We start from the raw sequence: 22,180 nt of genomic DNA, 5'->3' as shown, positions 1-22,180 counted from the left end.
TGTTTCATTGGTTTTTGGGTTCAACTTATGGGTTTTATATTAAAAAAATAAAAAAATAGTACAAAACATAAATTAAAACAATGAATAATAATGAATAATCAGTCATACAACTCCATCAATAGCACTAGCAAGTCACCAATTCAAATATAGGATACATTTAAGAACTAAGAAAAGAAGCCTAATCAATAAAAAAATTCGAAAATGAATCACAAAATTGAAGTGAAAAGAATGTGCATTTCGAAGCTGAATCACAGACTCACAGTTGTTCAAGATGGAAACAAGATTGAGAACTTAGAACTAAGAAAAGAAGGTGCTTACTTGTGGATTTCGCTCTTTGAGAACTTCCGAGTGACAAATGTGTTGAAGAATTTCGCTGCATGAGAACTTTACACTTCAATTGCTTGTCGATTTTGCTACCTTCCTTGTTCCTTCTGGCTTCTGCGGACCTGGGGTGAAACGGTGGTGTACAGTGCGACACTGTGAGAGTGCGGGGCTATGCTTGATCCATCCATGAGAGAACGAGGTGAGAGTTTGAGGGCTTGTCGTCGGCTTGAGGTTAAGCGAGTGAGCGAGAACTAGATTAAATGAATAAAGGTTATATATTTTCTTTTTTAATAAACAATTAAATGAATAAATGTTATATATTTTCTTTTTTAATAAAATATATAACTATATAACATAGAGAGTCGGGTCGGTTTTTAATCGGTTTCAAACCCAAATGTTTTGTTTTTGTCGGTTTATTGGTTTTTGGGTTCTGTTTTGCTCACTCCTAGGTTTTATTAGGTTAAGGGGCAATTTTGTGAAATCACGAGTTTTTAACAGGAGACATTTAAGGTGCGTTTGGTTGTAGAAAACTGTTTTCATTTTCTATGAAAATGTTTTCAGAAAATAGGGTTGAGTTTTCATTTTCAATTTTCAATGAAAACACGTTTGGTTGGAACGGATGAAATTTCATTTTCCATCTTAGAAATTTGGAAAACTTTGAAAAACTATAAAAATCACTTTTCTAATTTACAAACAATTTGGAAAACTGAAAATTTTCATTTTCTTAGAAAACTTTAGAAAACTGAACGAACCAAACGCGTTTTCAAAATTTCCGTTTTTCTTGGAAAAAATTTCTAGAAAATTGGAAAATTTTCCACAAACAAACGCACCCTTAACCACTTAAAAGAGTATTTGAAAAAAATTGGTCAAAAAATATTGGGTTTGTACCATCGGTCCAAATTTTTATTCTTTGAGGACTTTGTTTCAATTTACTTTGATTTTTTTTTTTAAATCATAGATTTGTCCATAACCAAATAACACACCAAAACAATAATAACCTAGATGTAGGTGTAGGTGGATTCTTTATTTGAGAAGGAAGTATAATCTAATCAATGTTCTAGAAACAGATTTTTGAGTTGAATTGTTCTACTGATCAATTCCGGCTTCGACCGTCGGTCTATATGTGACAGTGGTGTGCATTAGCTTTCGAGATGTATACGTTCCAAATGACCTCATCAATCAAGCCAGTCAATTTTCTTGGGAAATTGACGTTTTTTAATGGGTTAAGTGAAATCCGTTTATCCAAGTCTAACAAACCGATTCAAATGGTTTTTACCAGTCCAACTTGAATCTGGTTTAGAACTTAACATAAAATTGGCCGTTGTTGACAACTACTCTGGTCTTTGGTTCCCGTTTAAAGCACTGGATATAATAAACAACCACAACAGATTTTTGCATATAAATCATCCTTCATACTCCATACAGGTAGGTCTACATAAGTTTCACCATATGCATATGATATGCAGAAAACACAAAATACAAAAGCAATCAAGTTCAACAAAAAACTAAACATAAACATTAATAAACCACAGTTTGCTTGCTTGCTATATCTGAGGGTGAAGACAAACGATAAATTAGGCAGGCAAGCGATTGATTACAACTTAAAAGCCAAGGAAGGGAGACTGTTTCCGAGCATGTTCAGGTATGAGTTTAGCCAGAAGTTCCAAAGATGCCCCTTTTAGCTCTGTCATATCAATTAATTATATTAACCTCCAGCTATAAAGGAAGGAGGGAGGAATTCCATCATCACAATGAAAAGAAAAAAAAAAAGACAGAACTAACCTTGAGGCTTGAAGTTGAAGAGGGGTGGCAGGGGGCGGCCGTTTGGAAGACGGGTGCTTGGATCACGAAGTTCATTAAAGAAGGGGTGGATGCATGCCTCCAACTGTTTTGATTTGTTTGTTCAATTTATTATTCTTATTATCCATGGAAACTAGAATATGATGTGCCTATAAATAATAAACAGAACAAAAAGGAAGAAGATAAGATATTCATGCACTTACAGCAGTGCACCTCAAGTTGGGAGAATACTGGAGGAGTCTAGAAACAAGATCTACAGCCTCTGGGGGTGTCCGCTTGTGAAAAATCTACACATCACATTTATAAACTTATAAAAAAAAAAAAAAAAAAAAAAAAAAAAAAAAAAGCAAACCCCAAATCGGGCTTCTTCTATATATAATATAAAATAAAACTCACTTTGTGCCAGGGGTGAGCTTTGATTTGTGGGAACTTAAATTCTGTGTAGTTTGGATTCATGCATTTGATTTCTTCACGAGTTGGTGTACCGAGAACCTACACACATATAAACATAATTCAAAAAATAAAAATAAAAAACTTGAATATTTAAGGAAAAAAAAAAGCATAATAAGTTACTTGCCTTAATGATCTCTACGAGTTGGTCAACTCCGCTCTCACCAGGGAATAAGGGCTAGAAAAAGGTACAAAAGGATATTGTAAAAAAAATATAATAATTAGGAGGTGAAGTAAAGACTAAAGAGGCAGAGAAAGAACCTGTCCCAGAAGAAGTTCAGCGAGGACACAACCGACTGACCAGACATCAATGGCAGTGGTGTATTCAGTTGCCCCGAATATGAGTTCAGGTGCCCGATAATATCGTGAACAGATATACGATATATTTGGTTCCCCTTTCACCTGTTTGTTACAACTTACAATTAAATTCAAATTCAAGATATATTAATATTAATATATTAATATTAGTATATAATATTACCAGAACTTTTGCACTTCCAAAATCACAGAGTTTGAGCTGGTGAGTATGCGGATTCACCAGAAGATTTTGAGGCTTGATGTCACGGTGACACACACCGATTGCATGAATGTATGCAAGTGCTCTGAAAATCTGAAAAAACAAACCAAACCTCATTACATAATATAACATAACTTTTTAGGAAGAAAAAAATAACAAATTAATATACCTGATACGTGTATAGTTTGACATAAATCATGGGCATTCTTTGATTTGCCTTGCTGTAGTGCCTTGCTACACGATAAGCTGTCTCAGGTACATACTCTAGAACCAAATTTAGGTAAAGTTCATCTTTGTCTGTTGTTGAAAAGAAGCAGTGTTTGAGTGAAACAACATTCGGATGATCAAGAAGTCTCATTGTCTGCAGTTCCCGATTCTTGTATCGTTTATCTTGCAATACTTTTTTAATTGCAACAGCTTCTCCAGTCTCTAAGCACTTGGCCTGCACAAGTGCAATTCCCAGATCCACAGGGTAAATAAAACAGTAATTCCACATCATATATCTTGTGTTTCCTTTATACAGTATTTATTTATTACCTGAAATACAATTCCAAAAGAACCCTGCCCCACCACACGCTCCGCCATATAGCTTATTGTCTGAAACATAAAAACTCAATCAAATTTATATCATATAAATACAGAAAGTGATTCATATTTGATAATTTTACTTGTTTGGGCTGACCATTTCTGCCTCCAATAGTAGTAACAATAATGTGACCAGTTTCAGTGCCATTTCCATCTACCACAGTTGCCTCCATTTCCTACAACAGGATAGATTTATCATTTATGTGTGTCAGAATTCATTGTACAAAAGATGCACTCAATGCACATATAGAAAGGTGTTAAAAAAAATAATAAATAAAAGACAACCTTTTCCACCTTGTCATCTCTGATTTTCATTTCATTGATTTCCTCAGGCAGTTTGTCAACAAACATTGAATCACCATCAACTTTTTCAGCTGTCAGTGGAGCCATTCCAACAGAAGCCATCTTCTGGGATACCAACTTGGGGGAATGTAATTTTATAAAACGCCCCTAATCTGTATAACACACATCTCATTAGATAATATCAACTTCACAATCACAACAAATATGTTATCATACAAATATCAGAAATCTTTTTATCAACAGGATTCTCCTGTTCTGTGATTATTGGAGAGCTTTTAAGATATTCAACTAATACTCAAAACATTTTTAGTCTCCTTTGTTGATATATGTAACCTTTGAAAAAATTTAATGCTCCTCTAAACAATCAGACAGCTAAGCACTCGCCTTTGTTGCTCAATTTTCTCTCTCTACTTCCCCAGGAAAAGCTCATTTTCTAATAAAATAATGAGAAGTTGTATTAACACGAAACATCGCAAGCAGTATAATACTTGGGAACACACAGACTTTAGCAACTCAAAGCATTCATCATACAAATTGTCACATTGACAAAATACATTATTAATTATATATTCCAGTTGCCTAGGGTGTCCAGTAACTACTTTTTGCATCCATATTCATGCACCTAAAAAGTTTCACTACATAGACATTGTAAGAGATGATCAAGGGCAAGACCCGAGCCGACCAATTTCTATACAGGAAGAAACAAGGCTGGATACAGATTAATTAATGTCAATCAGAAGTACTTCCTTTGGTATCCATGTTTGTGTATATAAGCTTTTCATTTCTAACACCTACCATATTTTCTAATAAATGTCCCAGACTTCTCTCTATAAGCGCTTCCAAGCTCCAGCTGCATTTTTTTCATGACAAACCTAGCTATTTATCGCTTGATTTGCAAACTAGTAGCTACAAACTATAACCTTTTTATACGCAACCGTCGGAGAAAAAGCAAAGAAACAATAAGTCGGGATCTATACATTCTTCGTTCTTTGAAGGTAAATTTCCTTCCCAACTTTTCCAGATCCTTCATAAATCTATTGCCTAGCTGCTGGAGCTTGACGACCTGTTCTTAAATTTCTAAACACCCACATCCAACGGCGTATCGTTACACTAAAACTGACATTAGGGGTTTTACATTCAAAAAGCTAAAACTAAAAGTGATCCAATAACGAGGGTTTAGTAAAAATTGAACGCAAAACCGTTTCTTGCCAAAATGAGGTTCCAACATTTCTGAGGTCCGAGGTTCAATTAGAGCTTGAACGTTTCATGACTTTCTCACTTTTAAAATCAAAGTCAAAGTTCTGATCCATCCGCAAAATCACAAAATAACAACAAACTGAATCCAAAAAAATAGACAAGAATTACCAAAACACACCTGTATGATGTAGTAGCTAAATGAAGATGAATCTGCAAAAACGCCGATCAAATTCAACGCCAGAGCAAAAAACCTCAAAAACTTTGCAATCGCTCTTTACAGCGAGAAGGTAAAGCCGGTGTCTATGATGCTTCAGAGATTTTTCTTACAAGGTTTAACCATGTACGAGTGCTACTCAATAATCTCTGTGGATCTTCTCGGGGTGCAGCTGGATGGTTTTTCCCCTTTCGTGATTTGTTGCAGGGCGGACTTGAAATGGTTTTATGAAATTGGATTTAGGTGCGAGTTTAGGGTCCGTATACGTTGGCTGGTGTGGCCCCTAGGATGCACGTGGAAGTTGTTAATGGTGGCCTTGGTATTAATGTTGCTGTAAAAGGCTTTGTAGCCGTTGATCTAACTGGGATCAAAGTTTATAACGGTTGGATGAGGGTGCTTCTTTTATTACCGAACTTTCCATTGCTACCTTTAATTCAAATCATTAACACCCTTCACTCTTTATACGCTGATTGTATCAATAAATATACATGTAAAATATTGGATAAACCCGCGTTCATTGGTGTCCTGATAAATGGATAATAAATGAGTCAAAGTCAAAAGGGATTTGTTGAATATCGATTTTTGTTTTCGACATTCCTCTAAATTGATAATGTCTACCAACACGAGTCTTCTAAAGTTTTATTTGGTTTGCCGTTTGTATATATAAAAACATTTTATATAAATTAAATAGGATATCGTGGTTCGGAAATGGTCGAAGACAAATTTAGCTTAGTTGTAATTTTCCAAACAATAACTAAAACTTTAAGAAATTACAAAAATAATCATGAAAATCTAAGTTGATCCAGATTGGACTGCGGTTTTTTTTATTGTGTTGCGCTTGTGGATTGTGTTTTACCAGCAGTAGTCCCATGTAGACACCTTTACCGCCGGTAAACACAGCGCCTTACCCCTATTTTGCCGCCGATGAGATACCAACGGTGGAAACCACCGATGGTGAAATTGAACAATTCAAACGTTGGAAGAAAATAGATTTTTACCATTTTATTTATTTTTATTTAATCTACGAATTAACCACATGGGAAAAATGTCTTATAAGGATAAGTAAGTTTCAAAATAATTTAAAAAATACCGTTTACCCTGCATAAAAAACACCAATGGACTAAGTTCTTTGTCCTTAAAAAACCATCAAACTACACGCTTTGTTCATATCATCCCATATATTCCTATAAGGTCACCGACATCTCTAGGTAAAGCTCTAATATAGTCGGTTTAAAAGAAATTAAGGGAAAAAAAATCAAATTACATGTCATTTATGAGTAATTGAGTATTACGTGGATTTACCCAAATAACCACTTGAACTCAAAACGACGGGAGTGAAATTAGGGTTCGATCGGTACCAAAAGAATTTCACAGAAGGGTTCGATTGCTCGATCTCTCCAGCACCATCGATAACAAACGAATTTCACACTGGAGGTAGACTTACGGAGCATGGAGTTTAAAGACTTCATTATTTATCTTCAGAAAGTTGTCGGTGATAAATAACGTGATGAAAATATAATATGAAGCCCAAATGGAGCGGAGTATGTTGCAGTTTGGTTCACAACTAGATTTTTTGGAAGCTAAAGTAGAGTAGCATGAAGAATAGCATGTTACAGATGAAATATAGGAGCATGAAGAAGACACGTGTTTGGTAGCTGAAGTAGAAAGCGTGAAGAGGAACATGTTATAGATGAAATATAGGAGCTGAAGAGGACAATTTTACTGTTTTATATAACCTGTATAACAGTCATTTTATAACTGTAGTTTAAAGCAATGTACTTGACAGTTTGTTTGTGTCCTTCACTCCTTTGTTCATATATTTACCTGCAATGGTATTTTGGAACTTTGAAAGTGTTTTTGACAATTTTACCCCGGGTATGAGATTGCTTATAAATAAGATTTTTATATGGTATTTGTGATATTAGTGAAGCTGATGATGGATATAAGAGGTTATATGGTATTTGTGTAATGGTATTGACAATTCTACACTTGTGCTTTTTAGCTTGATAGTATTGACAGTTTTGACCTAATCATGATTTGATGCTTTTCAAGGTTAAAGTTTTCCAGCCTTGTTATTATACCCTTGACAAAAATGATAGTTCAAATATGGCAAAAATGACAGTTTTGTCCCTTGATAAACATGACGTTCTACCCTTTATACTTTATAGCTTTGTCCCTTGGACTTTAATTGTGAATGGAATCAGTCATTCCATTCCAGTTGCACACCAAGAAAAAGGAATCAGTCTACACTTTATAGCTTTGTCCCTTGAAGTTGATGATGCAAACCTTTGTGCTTAACTGAGTTGCAAGCTAATGTTGTTTATAGTGGGAATTTCGCACCTGTTATTGTTAAACATAACCTCCATATGCACCCCAATCATGGTTCAAGTGCAATGGAAAAGCAGATACGGAAATTTGTATATATGGTAGAAAGTGAACTGCCAAAGCCAAAGCTCAATTCATTTGGTCTGGGAGGTTGTAAACTGTTAACAGGGGCAAAATCGTTGATAAACTGGCAACAAGTTGATAAGATCTGATTCACCACAACTGTGATAATCAGCAAATAGTGAGACTCTCATACTCGTAACACGGGGGCAATTTGGGAATATATTAAATTCAATGGCCTTGTTGTTGTACATGAACGCAAATGGAATCCTCATTCTTGTTATTGTCCTTGTTGTTGTCCACACATCGAATGAAATCCTAAAATTTGTTTAATCTGCCTCTTAAGACATTGAGCTTTAAAAAACTGAACTTTAAAATGGTCCATAAATGCACCTTTTAAACAGGCTATATTGGTCAATATGGGATATTTGTTAAAAAACAAATTCATTGCGACAATATATGAGTTGTCACTCTTAACATGTGATATAAGCCGGTTGAAGCTTGCATATTATGTGATTTAGAGTAAGATTTGAATGTTCAATTTCAATTTCTTATCTGGAAAAATCGAAAAGAAATTGTTTCCTGAAAATTCGTGTACCCAATTTTGATTTCAGGAATATCAAGAGGTTTGAGAGAATTTAATGTTGCAGGTTTGAGCGAATTCCATGAGAACAACAACCTTGTTGTAGAACTCGATGTCTTCAAGGCTGATCAGGATCGATGTCACCAAGGTTGTGGAAATCGATTTAACATTAGGTTTTGAGCAATCAAACCTAGAAGCGAACCCTAGAGAGGCTTTGTGCTTCCCTCCCTTGCGTTAAATGATTTTGAAAAACATGAGACTTCTTTTCCCCTTAATCAACATAAGAATAAATTTAAAGAAAAAAGCCATGTAACTGCTTAATTTCCGTTAATCAATTTTGTCAGGTCATTTTTTACATTTAACCTACAGACGTGGGTTACCTGGGGGTGGGGTTTGAATAAAGAGTATATTTTGTTTGTGTTTTTTGGGAAAATGATCTTTGAGGTAATAAAGTATTCGTCTATTCATTAAGTCCCTTATCTTTTTTTTGTCTTTATTATACCATTGAACTTATAACCCCTGTTCACCAAAACTCTTGATACTAGTTATCACATGTTTTACCGGTTACCACATTTAATTAGAGATGACATGTCTTATTACGTGGAATTAGAACACATTTAATTACCGTTTCTCTTTCACCCGTTTGTCCTTACAGTTAGGGTTCGTTTTAATTGAGGGAAGAAAAAGTTCAATCGAAGCATTCGGTTAGGAAATTGAAGAGAACTGGTGAATGCGAGTGTTATAGTGAAGAAGATGGCCTCCGATTCCAAACAAAGTAAGTATTTAACAGTTTATATACATTATAATGGTTTATTCGCACGAAAACCATTAGTGTACTTGAACGCTGTTGTTGTTTCAATCTGTGATGTCGATTTTGGTGCAATGGATTTCAAAGACTTTAACTTGTTCATTGCAAAGTTGATTGAAGGCAGTTGTGATAATGTATATTATTGCACTAGAAATGAACCATTGGCAGAGGGTATTAGGAGAATTAGGAATGATGCTGACTACTTTGAGTTTATTGAAACGGGTTATAGTGATGAAGCCGGTCTAAGAATGAATGTGTATATAGACCACGAAAATGAACCTGTACTTGATTGGGCTGATATGGAAGTAATGGAAGATGATGAAGGGCATTATTCTGAGGAAGACCTGGATGATGATATAGATTCACAACTTTCTGATGATGTTCCATATGAGCATGAAGCAGATGATTACATTCCTTCTCTTGACAAGACTATTGGTGATGAATTCTTACATCGGGTGTCAGGTATGTGTAAGGATATAGATGATGAGGCTGAAACTGATGAGGTTGAAACCAAGAATGGAGATGACAAACCAGTGTACCCTATCCATAATGAGAACCAGAAATGGGACAAAATGGTGCCAATTCTAGGTATGAGATTCTCTAACCCCATGGAATTGAAAAATTGTTTGACTAACTATGCAGTGAAGAATGGGTACAACCTTTATTTTGAGAAAAATGATAGTCAGAGGTTATTAGTGAGATGTTGTAAAGAGAACAAGAACCCCTCTTATCCTTTTAGACTGTGGGCTTCCTGGATGAGCAGTGAAAGGTCTTTCCAAATTAAGTCATTAGTTGATGAACATAACTGTTCAAGAGTCTTCAAACTTGGTTCCATTGTAACATATAAATGGATTGGAATGCATTTTAAGAATCAACTTGTGAACAACCCTAAAATGAGCATAAGGAAAATGAAGGCCAAAGTGAGTACAAAGTTTAACTTGATTGTTAGTGTCACTCAATGTAGAAATGCTAAGAGATATGCTTTGGATGAGATAGAGGGTAGTTTGATAGAACATTATGGTAAAGTATGGAGTTATGGAGAAGAAATAATGAGGACAAATCCTGGTTCAACAGTAAAGATAGATGTGAATGTCATGCCTGATTCCACAACCTACTTTTCTAAAATGTATGTTTGTTTTAAAGGTGTGAAGGATGGTTGGATTGCAGCATGTAGGAGGGTAATAGGGGTAGATGGTTGTTTTTTAAAGGGTATATGTAGAGGCCAACTGTTAGCAGCTATGGGTAGGGATGCAAACAACCACATCTTCCCTATTGCATGGGCTGTGGTGGAAGTTGAAAATAAGGAAACATGGAAGTGGTTTCTTGACCTCCTTCTGGATGACATTGAAATGGGAATTGGTCATGGATTGACCCTCATATCAGACCAACACAAGGTATATTTCTGTTTTGTTTTGTTTAAGTTGAATGTTTTTGTTATGTCATCTATTTCATGCTTTCTTTCAGGGATTAATAGAGGCTGTCAAAGAAAGGGTTCCAGCAGCAGAGCATAGACAATGTGCTAGGCACATCTATGCTAACTTCAAGAAAAGATTCAAAGGTGAACAATATAGGAAGTTGTTTTGGGCAGCAGCTGCTAGTACTACTCAACCAAAATTTGAGGCAGAAATGAATTCCATAAAAAAAATTGACCCTTTGGCTTATGAACACCTCATGGAAAGGGACCCTAAAAGTTGGTGCAAGGCATTCTTTGAAGTGGACAGGGCTTGTGATGCTTATGAGAATGGCATATCAGAAAGTTTCAACTCCATTATTGATCTTGCTAGGAAAAGGTCACTCATCACCATGTTGGAAGAGATAAGGATTTATGCAATGGAGAGGATGTATAAAATGTTGCAAGAGGGACAAAGTTAGGGGAATTTAAAAATATGTCCATCTATAAGGTTGAAGATATCAAAGCTAAAGAAACAGCAAAGGTATGATATAACTTCTATTATATTAATATTATATGTCTCATATATAAGATTAATAGAACTTCTTATTTTTTTGGGCAGATTTTGGGGTGTTATACCATCTGGGATACAACAATATGAAGTTAGGATTGGAAATGATGGATATGCTGTGGACCTTAACAACAACACATGTGGATGTAGATCTTGGCAAGTATCAGGTATCCCATGTGTGCATGCAGTGGCAGCCATTTCATACCTTAACAGGAATGCAGAGGATTATGTTGCACCATGGTTCCATACAGCCATGTTCTTGACTTGTTACAACCATACCATTAACCCACTTAATGGTAGTTCCATGTGGCCTGAAGCTCCCTACATGAAGCCATTGCCTCCTCAAAAAAGAAGGTTACCAGGAAGGCCAACCCTTAAAAGGAAAAAAGATCAATCTGAGATGGAAAGCAAGGGGAAAACAAGGCATACTATCTCAAAAGCAGGTTCAGTTAATAGATGCACTATTTGTAGAGAAAGGGGCCACAATAGATCAGCATGTCCTACTAGACCAGTAGATGTAGCATCCACTTCAAGGCCAAAAAACAAGAAACCTAAAAAATGTAAAAAAGAGAAAGGTATGCTATTAAAACAATATAATTTAAATGGAACATCCAACTCATTAGCTACATATTTGTATAGCAGGTAAAGTGGAACCAGTTCAAGCAAATCCAGTGGATCCAGTTCAAGTACCAGCTCCACAGGTTGATCCAGTTCAAGCAGATCCAGTAGATCCAATTCAAGTACCAGCTCCACATGTTGAACCAGTTCAAGAAGATCCAGTGGATCCAGTTCAAGTACCAGCTCCACATGTTGAACCAGTTCAAGAAGATCCAGTGGATCCACTTCAAGTACCAGCTCCACATGTTGAACCAGTTCAAGCAGATCCAATGGATCCAGTTGATGTACCAGCTCCTCCAGTGGATCCAGTTCAAGTAGATGATCCACATCCAGATGTTGATGTCCCTGCTCAACCAGTTGCAACTAGACAGAGGATACGAAAATACTCAGAAAGAATTACCAAGATAGGGTTGAGAAGGAAGGTTTTGAAGAAAGAAGGAAGCACTGGACACAACCCAATGGTGTTGGAATGATTTTATTTGGAAAGACAAACTTTTAGTCTTATAAATATGTAATTGGGAAAAATTTAAGAATCATGGCACATGGCACATCTTTTGACATATTAGGACAACTGTGGGCACAGCTTTTGTAATAGTGTACATGCTGATGGAATATTACAACTTTGTCTTTTATCTATATGCTTTGGTGTACGGTTATTTGCATATAGATTGTTTAATCTTATATTATCTATCATAAATCAAGTAAATTTAGTATTACTACATTAAGCAAAGTTTGGTGTTGTTTTTGTTGTTAATCTGGACCATATTACCCTTGGATCACATCAACACATTGACAATTGATTACTGCCAAATTTAATATGGACCATTTTACCCTTGGATCACATCAAGACATTAACAATTGATTAATGCCAAAATTTGGTCTTAATACATTAAGAAATGTTTGATGTATCCAATGTGGTTAATCTGGACCATTTTACCCTTGGATCACATCAACACAATAACAATTGACTGCCAAATTTAATCTGGACCATTTTACCCTTGGATCACATCAACACAATAACAATTCACTGCCAAATTTAATCTGGACCATTTTACCCATGCATCATGTCCAATTCATTAACCTTTTAAACAAATTAATACTTCTTGGAAAGCACTCAAAACATCAAACTATCATTAATCAAAAAGATTTAGTCATAATACATCAAACAAATTACAACATTAAGGATTACATTTAGTCTTTGAATACAGCTAAACTAAGGGTTAAATTAAGGGCTAAACTACTTCTTAAACACAAACAACAGAAACAACACAATCATCACAACTTTATGAGTAAATAGCTTCCATTTGAGTTTTTCAAACTCTTGTCTAACAACCAAATTTTCTTGTTCCATCTTCATCTTACATATGCTGATCTCGTTTTCCAATATAGAAACTTTGAGGGTTAAATTGCACGGTTCTTTTTTGTCCTTCCCAGAATTGACTTCATTTTCAGGGGTTTCAGGCTCCAACCATTCCCAGAACTTGCATTTTGGTCCTTAATTCTTGAAAAAAGTAACAAATTGGTTAAAGAAAGAAGATTAAACGAAAAGTAAAAAACAATTGCTTTACCATGGAGTTTGGGCACAATCTGAATTTTTTTCCTGGATTGTCTTTAGTTCGTGAAGTTCGTACACGAGATGGCAACCCACAGTAACAAGGGTTTTCAGGTTGAAATTCAAAATTTCGTTTGGAAGAAATAGAAGAAGAAGAAGAAGACATGTCGATCTACGGCAAGAGCGGGCAAGAACGATGCAGTACTGTAACTTTGCAATTAATAAGCCCAGTTTATGGCACATAATGCCACGTAATATCCACATAAGTAGTAACCTACAACAACCGGTATCAAGGGTTTTGGTGAACAGGGATTATAAGTTCAATGGTATAATAAAGACAAAAAAAAGATAAGGGACCTAATGAATACAAGACGAATACTTTATTACCCTCAAAGGTCATTTTCCCGTGTTTTTTTATACAAAACTTTTAGTTAGATGGTGTTTTTTGGACATGTAAAACTTTAATGGTGTTTTTTTGAAAGTTTTTAAAACATAGTTACCCTTATAAGTCATTTTACTTATATTCATACCTTTAATTTGAAAACACACACATATTTCAAAACACACACATAATCAAAATGTCTTCCAACACCCCAAACTCTTCCAACCAATTTGCATTTTTCGGTTACGATCCGACATCATCACCACCTTTCCGACCACAAACAGATTCATCTCAAAACCAAACGTTTGTAGGCGGTGTTCCAATCTATTATTCACAATTCCAAGTGTCACAACAATTTCAATTCCAATCCCCACCACCCCAAACAACATCCCAAACCCAAACGCAAACCCAATTCCAATTTCAATTTCAACTGCCTTTCACACCCGTAATCAAAACACTTTTTGATTCTGAGCTCGAAGAACAACCACAACCAAAAAAAATGGAAGGCTGATTCGAGAAGATGGACTCAAAAAGAAGAGACGGAATTAGCAAGGGCATTGGTCGACATATTAGAAGATATCAACAAGGGAAATGGGCAATCGCTTGATCAATTTTGGTTACGTGTTACAGAGCGGTTTTGTATTGGTATGGGTCAAGACCCAGATTATCGGGCGTCTGACCAATGTAACTCGAAATGAAATATTGCTAACAAACTTGTGACACATTGGAACGGAATTTACACAAACTTCGAAAAGCAATGGGCTAGCGGCAAAAGTGAAGCAAGTTTTGTTGAAAAAAACGCACACAACATTCCAAGATGACATGTTGAAGCCTTTTAAGTTCATTCATGTATAGGAAATTGTCAAACGAAGCACTAGGTGGAAGGATCTTGCAACACATGAAGACATTGTTAATCCGTCAAAAAGAAGCCGAACATCTTCATATTTGAGCTAACAACAAATATCATCGGATGGTCACATTGGCGTTGATCTTAACGATGATAACGACGACATCAAAGAAATATGTCCGTCTCATCGTCCCATGGGAAAGGACAAAGCAAAAGCTCTAGGAAAAGAAAAAGGAAAACCAACATCGTCAAATTCTTCGGTCGGAATGGAGCTGTCAACTGGATCGGAGGAAATGATGACACAATGGCACAATTGATTACAACTTTGGAAAAACATACATTTGAAACGGTCTGACTCACAGAGTATTCGTTGTTGATGCAAGATGTGAGCCACCTCGACCCTGAAGATCGGGAGGCGGCTAAATTGGTGAAAGCTTCGATTCGTGAAAAATATAAGCTCAAACGCAATTGAAATTTGTGTAACACCCAGAATCAGGAAGACCGGAAAAGGAAAGAAAAGCCCTAAGTCAAAGGAGTCAACTCGTCGAGTCCAAGAAGGAACTCGACGAGTCGGAGTGTGACCCGTGTTGCGGATCAAGTGACCGACTCGACGAGTCGGGGAGACTGACTCGGCGAGTCTGGTTTGTTTTGGGAAACCCTATTTAAGCATCTCATTCTCATTTCTAGGGTTTCATTTGCAGCCTCCATTGTCCAAAGACGAAACCCGAGCCACCCAACTTCATTCTTGAGCTTATGTGAGAAGATTAAGGTCCCTTTTGAGTGCATCTTGAAGGTTGAAGGAGAAACGAGCAAGGAAGGAGTATAGATCCAGAGTTTGGGTGTCATCTCATATCATTTGGTTTCCAAGGTTCGTAATCCTATCTAGCATACATGGGAAACTTTTATCCTAAAAGGATGGCTAGAATTACATACCTTGTAGTTGATTTTGATTCCTTGAAACCTTGAGAGTCTAACACCCCAAGTGTGATGCCTCAAATGCTTCACACAACACCAAATGCTTTTGGAATGACTTTTGAGAGAATACACACACTCTAAAATCGGCCTAGCCCTCACTTGTCCTTGTGTAGCCGATTTTGGTGGAGAAGGTGTTCCTTATATAGTGTTGACACATCTAGGGTTACACCATGTAAACACTAATGTGTCATGGCTCTTCATTTCCATGACCCATGGGTTTGTAACTCCCATGGAGCATCATATGGGTTTAACCCAACTTGATAATCCATGGAGCCTTCTAGCCCACTATACAAGTTATGGATGATTTACATAACCAACCCATATATTTAATTAGTTATCTTTTGATCACTTAATTAATTCCAAATTAATTCTTGATCAATACTAATTAAATAATACTATTAATATATTAGAACTTATAATATATTAATAAACCACAAGTGTTATTTCTCTCATTGAGTCTATCCAAATGCATGATGCCATGCAACCCAAACGGACCATGCCGGGTCGGGTCAAGTACATACCAAAAATAGTTATGGACTTAGTCACCTTATCCAACAGCATGTACGTAAAGTTAGCAACTTTACGTGCAATGCTAGCATAAGGAGTCCATATCTATGAGTTGGAAGTGTTGGAATAGACTGAAATCGACAAAATAGAGTTGTCACAAAGAGGACTCGGCGAGTCAACTCATGGACTCAGCGAGTCGGGTCGCAAAATCCAAACCCTTTTGTTTACGAGTCGGATCAGTGAGTGGGGTTAAAGAAGGATTCAGCCAGTCTGTGCCCATGATGGACATGAAGATCATGGTACTCGACGAGTTCAAGGAGGAACTCAGTGAGTCCAAGGCAATCTCCTTAGCCGATGAAAATGGAATCGGCGAGTTGTAGAACAACTCGACGAGTCGGTTGAAGATAGTCCTGAAGTGTTAGATGAAGGAGAACTTGTCGATTTCTCGCTAGACTCGACGAATGGAGTCGGGGTTGTTTGGGATTTGAGGAACATGGACTCGGCGAGTTGGTAGAACAACTCGGTGAGTCGAGTCAACTGGAAGGTTGACTTTGACCAGGACCTTGACCAGAGTTGACTTAGTTGACATTTGGAGGATAGTTTAGGCTAAGTTCTATTATTTGGTGTTGGTAGCTCGGTGAGCTAGGAGAGTAGGGCTTCAGAGAATAGTCGATTAGCAGCCAGAGGATTATCAGCAGAGTTCAGCAGTACAGGTGAGTTTTCCTTCCAGTAGGAACGGGTCTACGACCACAATGCCGGCCCGTTTAGATAGCAGTACTTCCGGATTTTGGTTCGATGCAGTAGTTCAGTATGCTTGATGTCTTTGTGATTCAGACATGTTTATGTGTTAGTTAGTCCGGACCTCGGTCCGATGCAGTATGCAGTATATGTGCTTATGTTATATGTTATGATCATGTTATGCTATATTCAGTTAGTCCGGACTTCGGTCTGATGCAGGGGGCAAGGCTCCAGTTAGTTCGGACTTCGGTCCGATGCAGGGGGCAAGGCCCCAGTTAGTCCGAATTTCGGTCCGATGCAGAGGGCAAGGCCCCAGTTAGTCCGGACTTCGGTCTGATATAGTGGGCAAGGCCCAGTTAGAGCTTTATATGTTATTGTATGGTATGTGGTAGTTTAGGGGAGCTCACTAAGTTTCGTGCTTACAGTTTCCAGTTTTGGTTTCAGGTACTTCCGGTAGCGGAGGGAAGAGCTCGGGATGATCGCATGACACACACCATAGTTAGTCAGCCAGGGATGTTTTACTCTGATGATAAGAATATGTTATGAATTAACACTCTGATTTTATGCTATAATTCATGTTATGGATTGACAATCGTGGTTTAAGTAAAGTTTTTCAAACGAAATTTGTGGTCATGATTTTTGGGTCGTTACAAGTTCACTACATGGAGAAAGGCCATTACCGGCGACAAAAGTCGCCGGTAAAAGTCCCAAAAGTCGTTGGTAATACTAATAGCGGCGACACGTCGCCGGTACTGAGTCGCCGCTACTGCGTCGTCGCTATTGATCAGTTTGTCGCTGCTAATGATAATAGTCGCCGCTATTGGTATGTCGCCGCTAATAAGTCTGTCGCCGGTAATGACGTATATCGCCGGTAAAAGAGTCGCCGGCAAAAGTGTCGCCGGTAATGAGTTCTGTCGCCGGTAATTTTTTTTCAATTTTTTTTAAATAATGATTTTCGTTGCCAGTGATAATATCGCAGGTAAAAGTGTCGCCGGTAATAACAATATTCGATTAAATATCAAAACCAATAGTGTTGACGCTAATTACAAAACAAACATCATATTAAATATCAAACATAATAGTGTCAATGCAAATTACAAATAAACATCCAAAATACAATTAAATATCAAAAGTCATAGTATCCAAGTAGCAAAACAACAAAAATTTTACAATCTACCAAGTAGCAAAACGAGACAACATATGCAAACAAAACCCATTCTCACATACCCTCATCGCCGTTCCCATCATTTCCTTGATTATTTTGGGATTGAAAAAACGAATAAAGCTCATCCCTACATGCCGGGTCGGCGAGCATTGCACGAAGATTTTCCAACTACATAATTAATAACAATATATATAAACTTATAAGTTAGATCGTCAAACATAAACAAAAACTATCAAAATACATTGCTATTTTTAAACAAAGATAGAAAACCAAAGTACATTGCTATATTTTGCACTCGGGACAAAAACCAAATTACCAAACTTTTTAGCAAATAACCACCACAAAACCAAAACTACCAAATCAACATGCATTTTACGATGCTAAAGTAGATTGCTATTTTACCTGTGATGGTTGTGATGGTGGTTGTGATGGTTGCGAAGGCTGTGGAATTGTCGGGAGACCAGAAGGTTTGCGGCCAATGCCTCTAATGTGGCCACGTCGCTCTCCTAATACTTTCTCGAACGTAGCTCTTTCTTGAGTTAGCGTTAACTCACTTTCACCTTGAGTTTGTTCTAGCAGCTCTTCAACTAACCGATTCTGTAACTCCCAAAAGTGACTAACAATTAAGTATAAATAAACATTTGAATATATGATAAAATTATAATTAAATACTTACATATTGTTGTTCCGATTCAGCAGTAACAAATACACCATTCTTATCGGTATGAGCTTTGCGAAATGTTTCCTCTCTCTTAAGGTTCTGTTTAAGTTTAAAAATTAGATTATATTTTAAATAAATAATTACATGTATCGTACGGTACCTTCTTATAGCAAGTACTGCTATACGAGCTCGAACCCCCACGATTCACAGTTGTTTGCTTTTCACGGATTTTTTTGTTTCTTTCTGAAGCAATTTTGTGTTCGTCAGTTTGAAAATACTCAACTGTCTTCTCCCAGTTATCAACAAGCATACCATCCGGAGGATTTGCCAATGCTCTTGGGATATCTTCATACCCTCCGACCCTCTTGAAATATTCTTTTGTGTCGGCTTTACGCTCTCGAAAACCTTTTAACAAGGCTACTTGAAAACTCTCTGTCAATAGATTAGCTTGTGCATCCTGGTACATTTGATTGAGATCAAACTTTGTCTACAATAAAAAAAAAGTTAACCAAGTAAAAAACAATTATAGTTAAACCTATAAAATATATTTAAATAAATAATTACCGCAAAATGTTGTAATACAATGTCCTTTATATCAAGGGAAACTCTTTTCCAACTCCATTTGTCGAAAGGGACCATCTGCCACATTGTTTTCCCAACTTCTCAGGAAAACATGTCTCCCGCCTCTCCTACGAGATTAAATGTGATATCCCTATCATATTGCATGCCTATTGGTTTCCTCTGTTTCTGCAAGATTGCTTTTTCAAGCTTTATATTTTTTGCTTTTCCTCGAACTTTCCTTCGGGCACATTCCTCAACTACAAATGTAATTAAAAATTATTAGAAACGACATTAATTTATGATAATTGAACAAAAATAGTAAATAAAAATTCATGATAAGACTTACCGTCGTGCTCGTGCTGGCCAGGACCTCTACCACCTGGGAAAGGTGGGTCCTCAGCTCCGTCTCCCCCATGTCCACGACCCATGACAGCAGCCATGGTAAACATAAACAACAGTCACACTCTCATCATTTCCTGAAAAATTATAAGATATACAAATACAATTTTTATTATGGATACACATTACATAGAAATAAACATTTAGATAGGAATAAACATTTATATAGGAATAAACATTTCTATTTAAACTATAAATCCAAATAAAGTTCATATTACAAACACATATTACAAAAACACATTACATAAGAACTATTTTAATCAGAATCTTCCTCATATCCTTCAGTGTCTTCTTCGGTATCATAGTCAGAATCAGTGTCATCGTAATCAGTCTCGCAATCAGAAACATCATTGACTCTACCAGTTGGCGGAGGAACTTCAGATGCACTTTCTACATCAACAATGACTCTAGGAATGTTTTGAAAGTACATGCTGAAATCGATAAAAAGTGGAGCATCGGATGAAGAGATATTTTGAAGTACATCGACATCGTCTACATTTTCGTGTGAGACATTGTCAACATTTTGAACAAGGTCATCGTTCGATGGTAGATCCCAAATACTTTGATGATTAACATGCTCGACAACACACCGATGGTTATTGTTTGGCTCTCTGATGTAGAACACTTGTTTGGCTTGTGACGCATATATGAGTTGATCATCTTTGTATGCTTCGCGTCGTGTGTCGATACTGGTGAAACTATCACTATAAATAACTCTTGTTCGAGTATCAAACCACTTGCAACGAAATAGTACAGTTGAATAATCATGTGTATACCTCAACTCTATAATCTCTTCTAACTGGCCATAATATTTCTTGCCTTTCTCACCCACCGCTAAAACCCCAGAGTTTTGTGTTGTACGTTGTGTGTCACGACTAAGTACCATGATAGATCCAAATTTTGTACGCCTTACTGAAACCATTTATAAATATATGGCGTTCAACTGCAGTCGGGTACTTGAAGTAACGATTATCACATTTTTCACACGCACATCTGATTTTACCATTACTATCAAGGTGCGACTTGGACTTCTCAATAAAAGCTTTGAGTCCTGCTTGGAACTCGGGATGGTTTCGATATGGATTAGTAGTCCAGCTTTTATCAATAGACATGATGTTGTTGAAACATAATTTTGGGTTTAGAGTTTAGTATACAGAATTAGCATTGTTTTTTTTTTCCAATCCACATTTTTTTTTACATCTAAAATAATACAAAAATTAAGTAATAAAGAAATGAAAAAAATAAATTAAAACTTTTTATTTATGCATTTTTTTAATTAATTTTAATTAAAATTACTTGTAAGTTTTTAAACAATTTTATAATAGACATTATGTTGTTGTGTTGTTCTTTTTTACCGTCGAGATTAAAATATATATAAGTTTTTAAACAATTTTATAATTTTTTTTGTGTTTTTTTTTCAATTATAACAATAATTTAATTATTTATTTATTTTTTCAATTATAAGAAAACCACATAATTTTACATAATACATAAGAACATGAAATTCACTTACTTTTAGATACATATTATGTTGTTGTGTTGTTTTTTTTTACCGTCGAGATTAAAATATATATAAGTTTTTAAACAATTTTATAATTTTTTTTGTGTTTTTTTCCAATTATAAGTTAACTATATAACTTATTGGTTAATTAGTTTGGAGTTAGCTTGGGTAAAAACTAGAAGCTTTCTAGTTTTTGTATATATGTTTTTAAACAATTTTATAGTTTTTTTTGTGTTTTTTTTTCAAATTATAAAAATAATGTATTTTTTTCAATTATAGCATTCTACTTATAAGAAAATCACATAATTTTACATAATACATAAGAATATGAAATTCACATACATTTACATACATATTATGTTGTTGTGTTGTTTTTTTTACCGTCGAGATTAAAATATATATAAGTTTTTAAACAATTTTATAATTTTTTTTGTGTTTTTTTTTCCAATTATAAGTTAACTATATAACTTATTGGTTAATTAGTTTGTAGTTAGCTTGGGTAAAAACTAGAAGCTTTCTAGTTTTTGTATATAAGTTTTTAAACAATTTTATAGTTTTTTTTGTGTTTTTTTTTTCAAATTATAAAAATAATGTGTTTTTTTTTTTTTTTTCAATTATAGCATCCTACTTATACCAAAACCACATAGTTTTACATAATACATAAGAAGATGAAATTCACATACTTTTACATACATATACCACATATACACCAAATACAAATACACAAAAATAACATCCTACTTAAACCAAATACACATAATTTCACATATATACATAATAACATCCTATTTATACCAAATACAAAAGTTTCACAATCATATATCACATTTACAACAAACATACATACATTCACATACACACAATAACATTCTACTTATAACAAATACATATAATTTCTACCAAATACTAATATACCACATATACATCAAACACACATACATTGGAATATATATACCAAATTCACATATATTCAAACAAATACGGAATATACAATTTAATTTTCACATATGACAATTTTCACATAATTTCACATATAAATACAACTTGAAGCTATACAACTAATTGCAATTCAATAACCACAAACAAAAAATTGAATAACTTGCTTGTAATCCAAAACAATACCACCAAAAACAAGAATATGAACAAT

At 35.6% G+C, this 22,180-nt stretch overlaps 2 protein-coding genes across 4 annotated transcripts; one reads left to right on the top strand and one right to left on the bottom strand.

Annotated features, from left to right (window-relative positions):
* Window positions 1–1,693: 1,693 nt before the first annotated feature.
* Window positions 1,694–5,661, bottom strand: LOC111876417 (shaggy-related protein kinase epsilon). 3 transcript variants are annotated; one of them, XM_023872942.3, is made up of 12 exons: window positions 5,355–5,661; window positions 3,971–4,131; window positions 3,760–3,852; window positions 3,629–3,688; window positions 3,261–3,533; window positions 3,056–3,184; window positions 2,836–2,976; window positions 2,702–2,752; window positions 2,521–2,616; window positions 2,328–2,411; window positions 2,107–2,209; window positions 1,694–2,008 (listed from the first exon to the last, which is right to left on the bottom strand). In XM_023872942.3, the coding sequence occupies exons 2-12, from the start codon at window positions 4,079–4,081 to the stop codon at window positions 1,926–1,928; spliced, it is 1,224 nt and encodes a 407-aa protein (XP_023728710.1). In that variant the 5' UTR covers window positions 4,082–4,131; window positions 5,355–5,661; the 3' UTR covers window positions 1,694–1,925. The 3 variants fall into 3 exon arrangements, with proteins under 3 accessions (XP_023728710.1, XP_023728707.1, XP_023728711.1); XM_023872939.3 differs by having other exon boundaries at window positions 3,962–4,131; window positions 5,355–5,658; XM_023872943.3 differs by lacking the exon at window positions 5,355–5,661 and having other exon boundaries at window positions 3,774–3,852; window positions 3,962–3,978.
* A 4,488-nt stretch (window positions 5,662–10,149) lies between these two features.
* Window positions 10,150–11,684, top strand: LOC111876413 (uncharacterized). The gene is made up of 3 exons (XM_023872935.3): window positions 10,150–10,560; window positions 10,631–11,100; window positions 11,179–11,684. The coding sequence occupies exons 1-2, from the start codon at window positions 10,216–10,218 to the stop codon at window positions 11,036–11,038; spliced, it is 753 nt and encodes a 250-aa protein (XP_023728703.2). The 5' UTR covers window positions 10,150–10,215; the 3' UTR covers window positions 11,039–11,100; window positions 11,179–11,684.
* The last annotated feature ends 10,496 nt before the right edge of the window (window positions 11,685–22,180 follow it).

The sequence above is a fragment of the Lactuca sativa genome, chromosome 2 (genome assembly GCF_002870075.4).
Source record: "Lactuca sativa cultivar Salinas chromosome 2, Lsat_Salinas_v11, whole genome shotgun sequence".
NCBI classification, from domain to species: domain Eukaryota; kingdom Viridiplantae; phylum Streptophyta; class Magnoliopsida; order Asterales; family Asteraceae; genus Lactuca; species Lactuca sativa.
The sequence above is the reverse complement of the archived record's forward strand: the minus strand, read 5'-3'. Positions and strand labels throughout refer to the sequence as shown.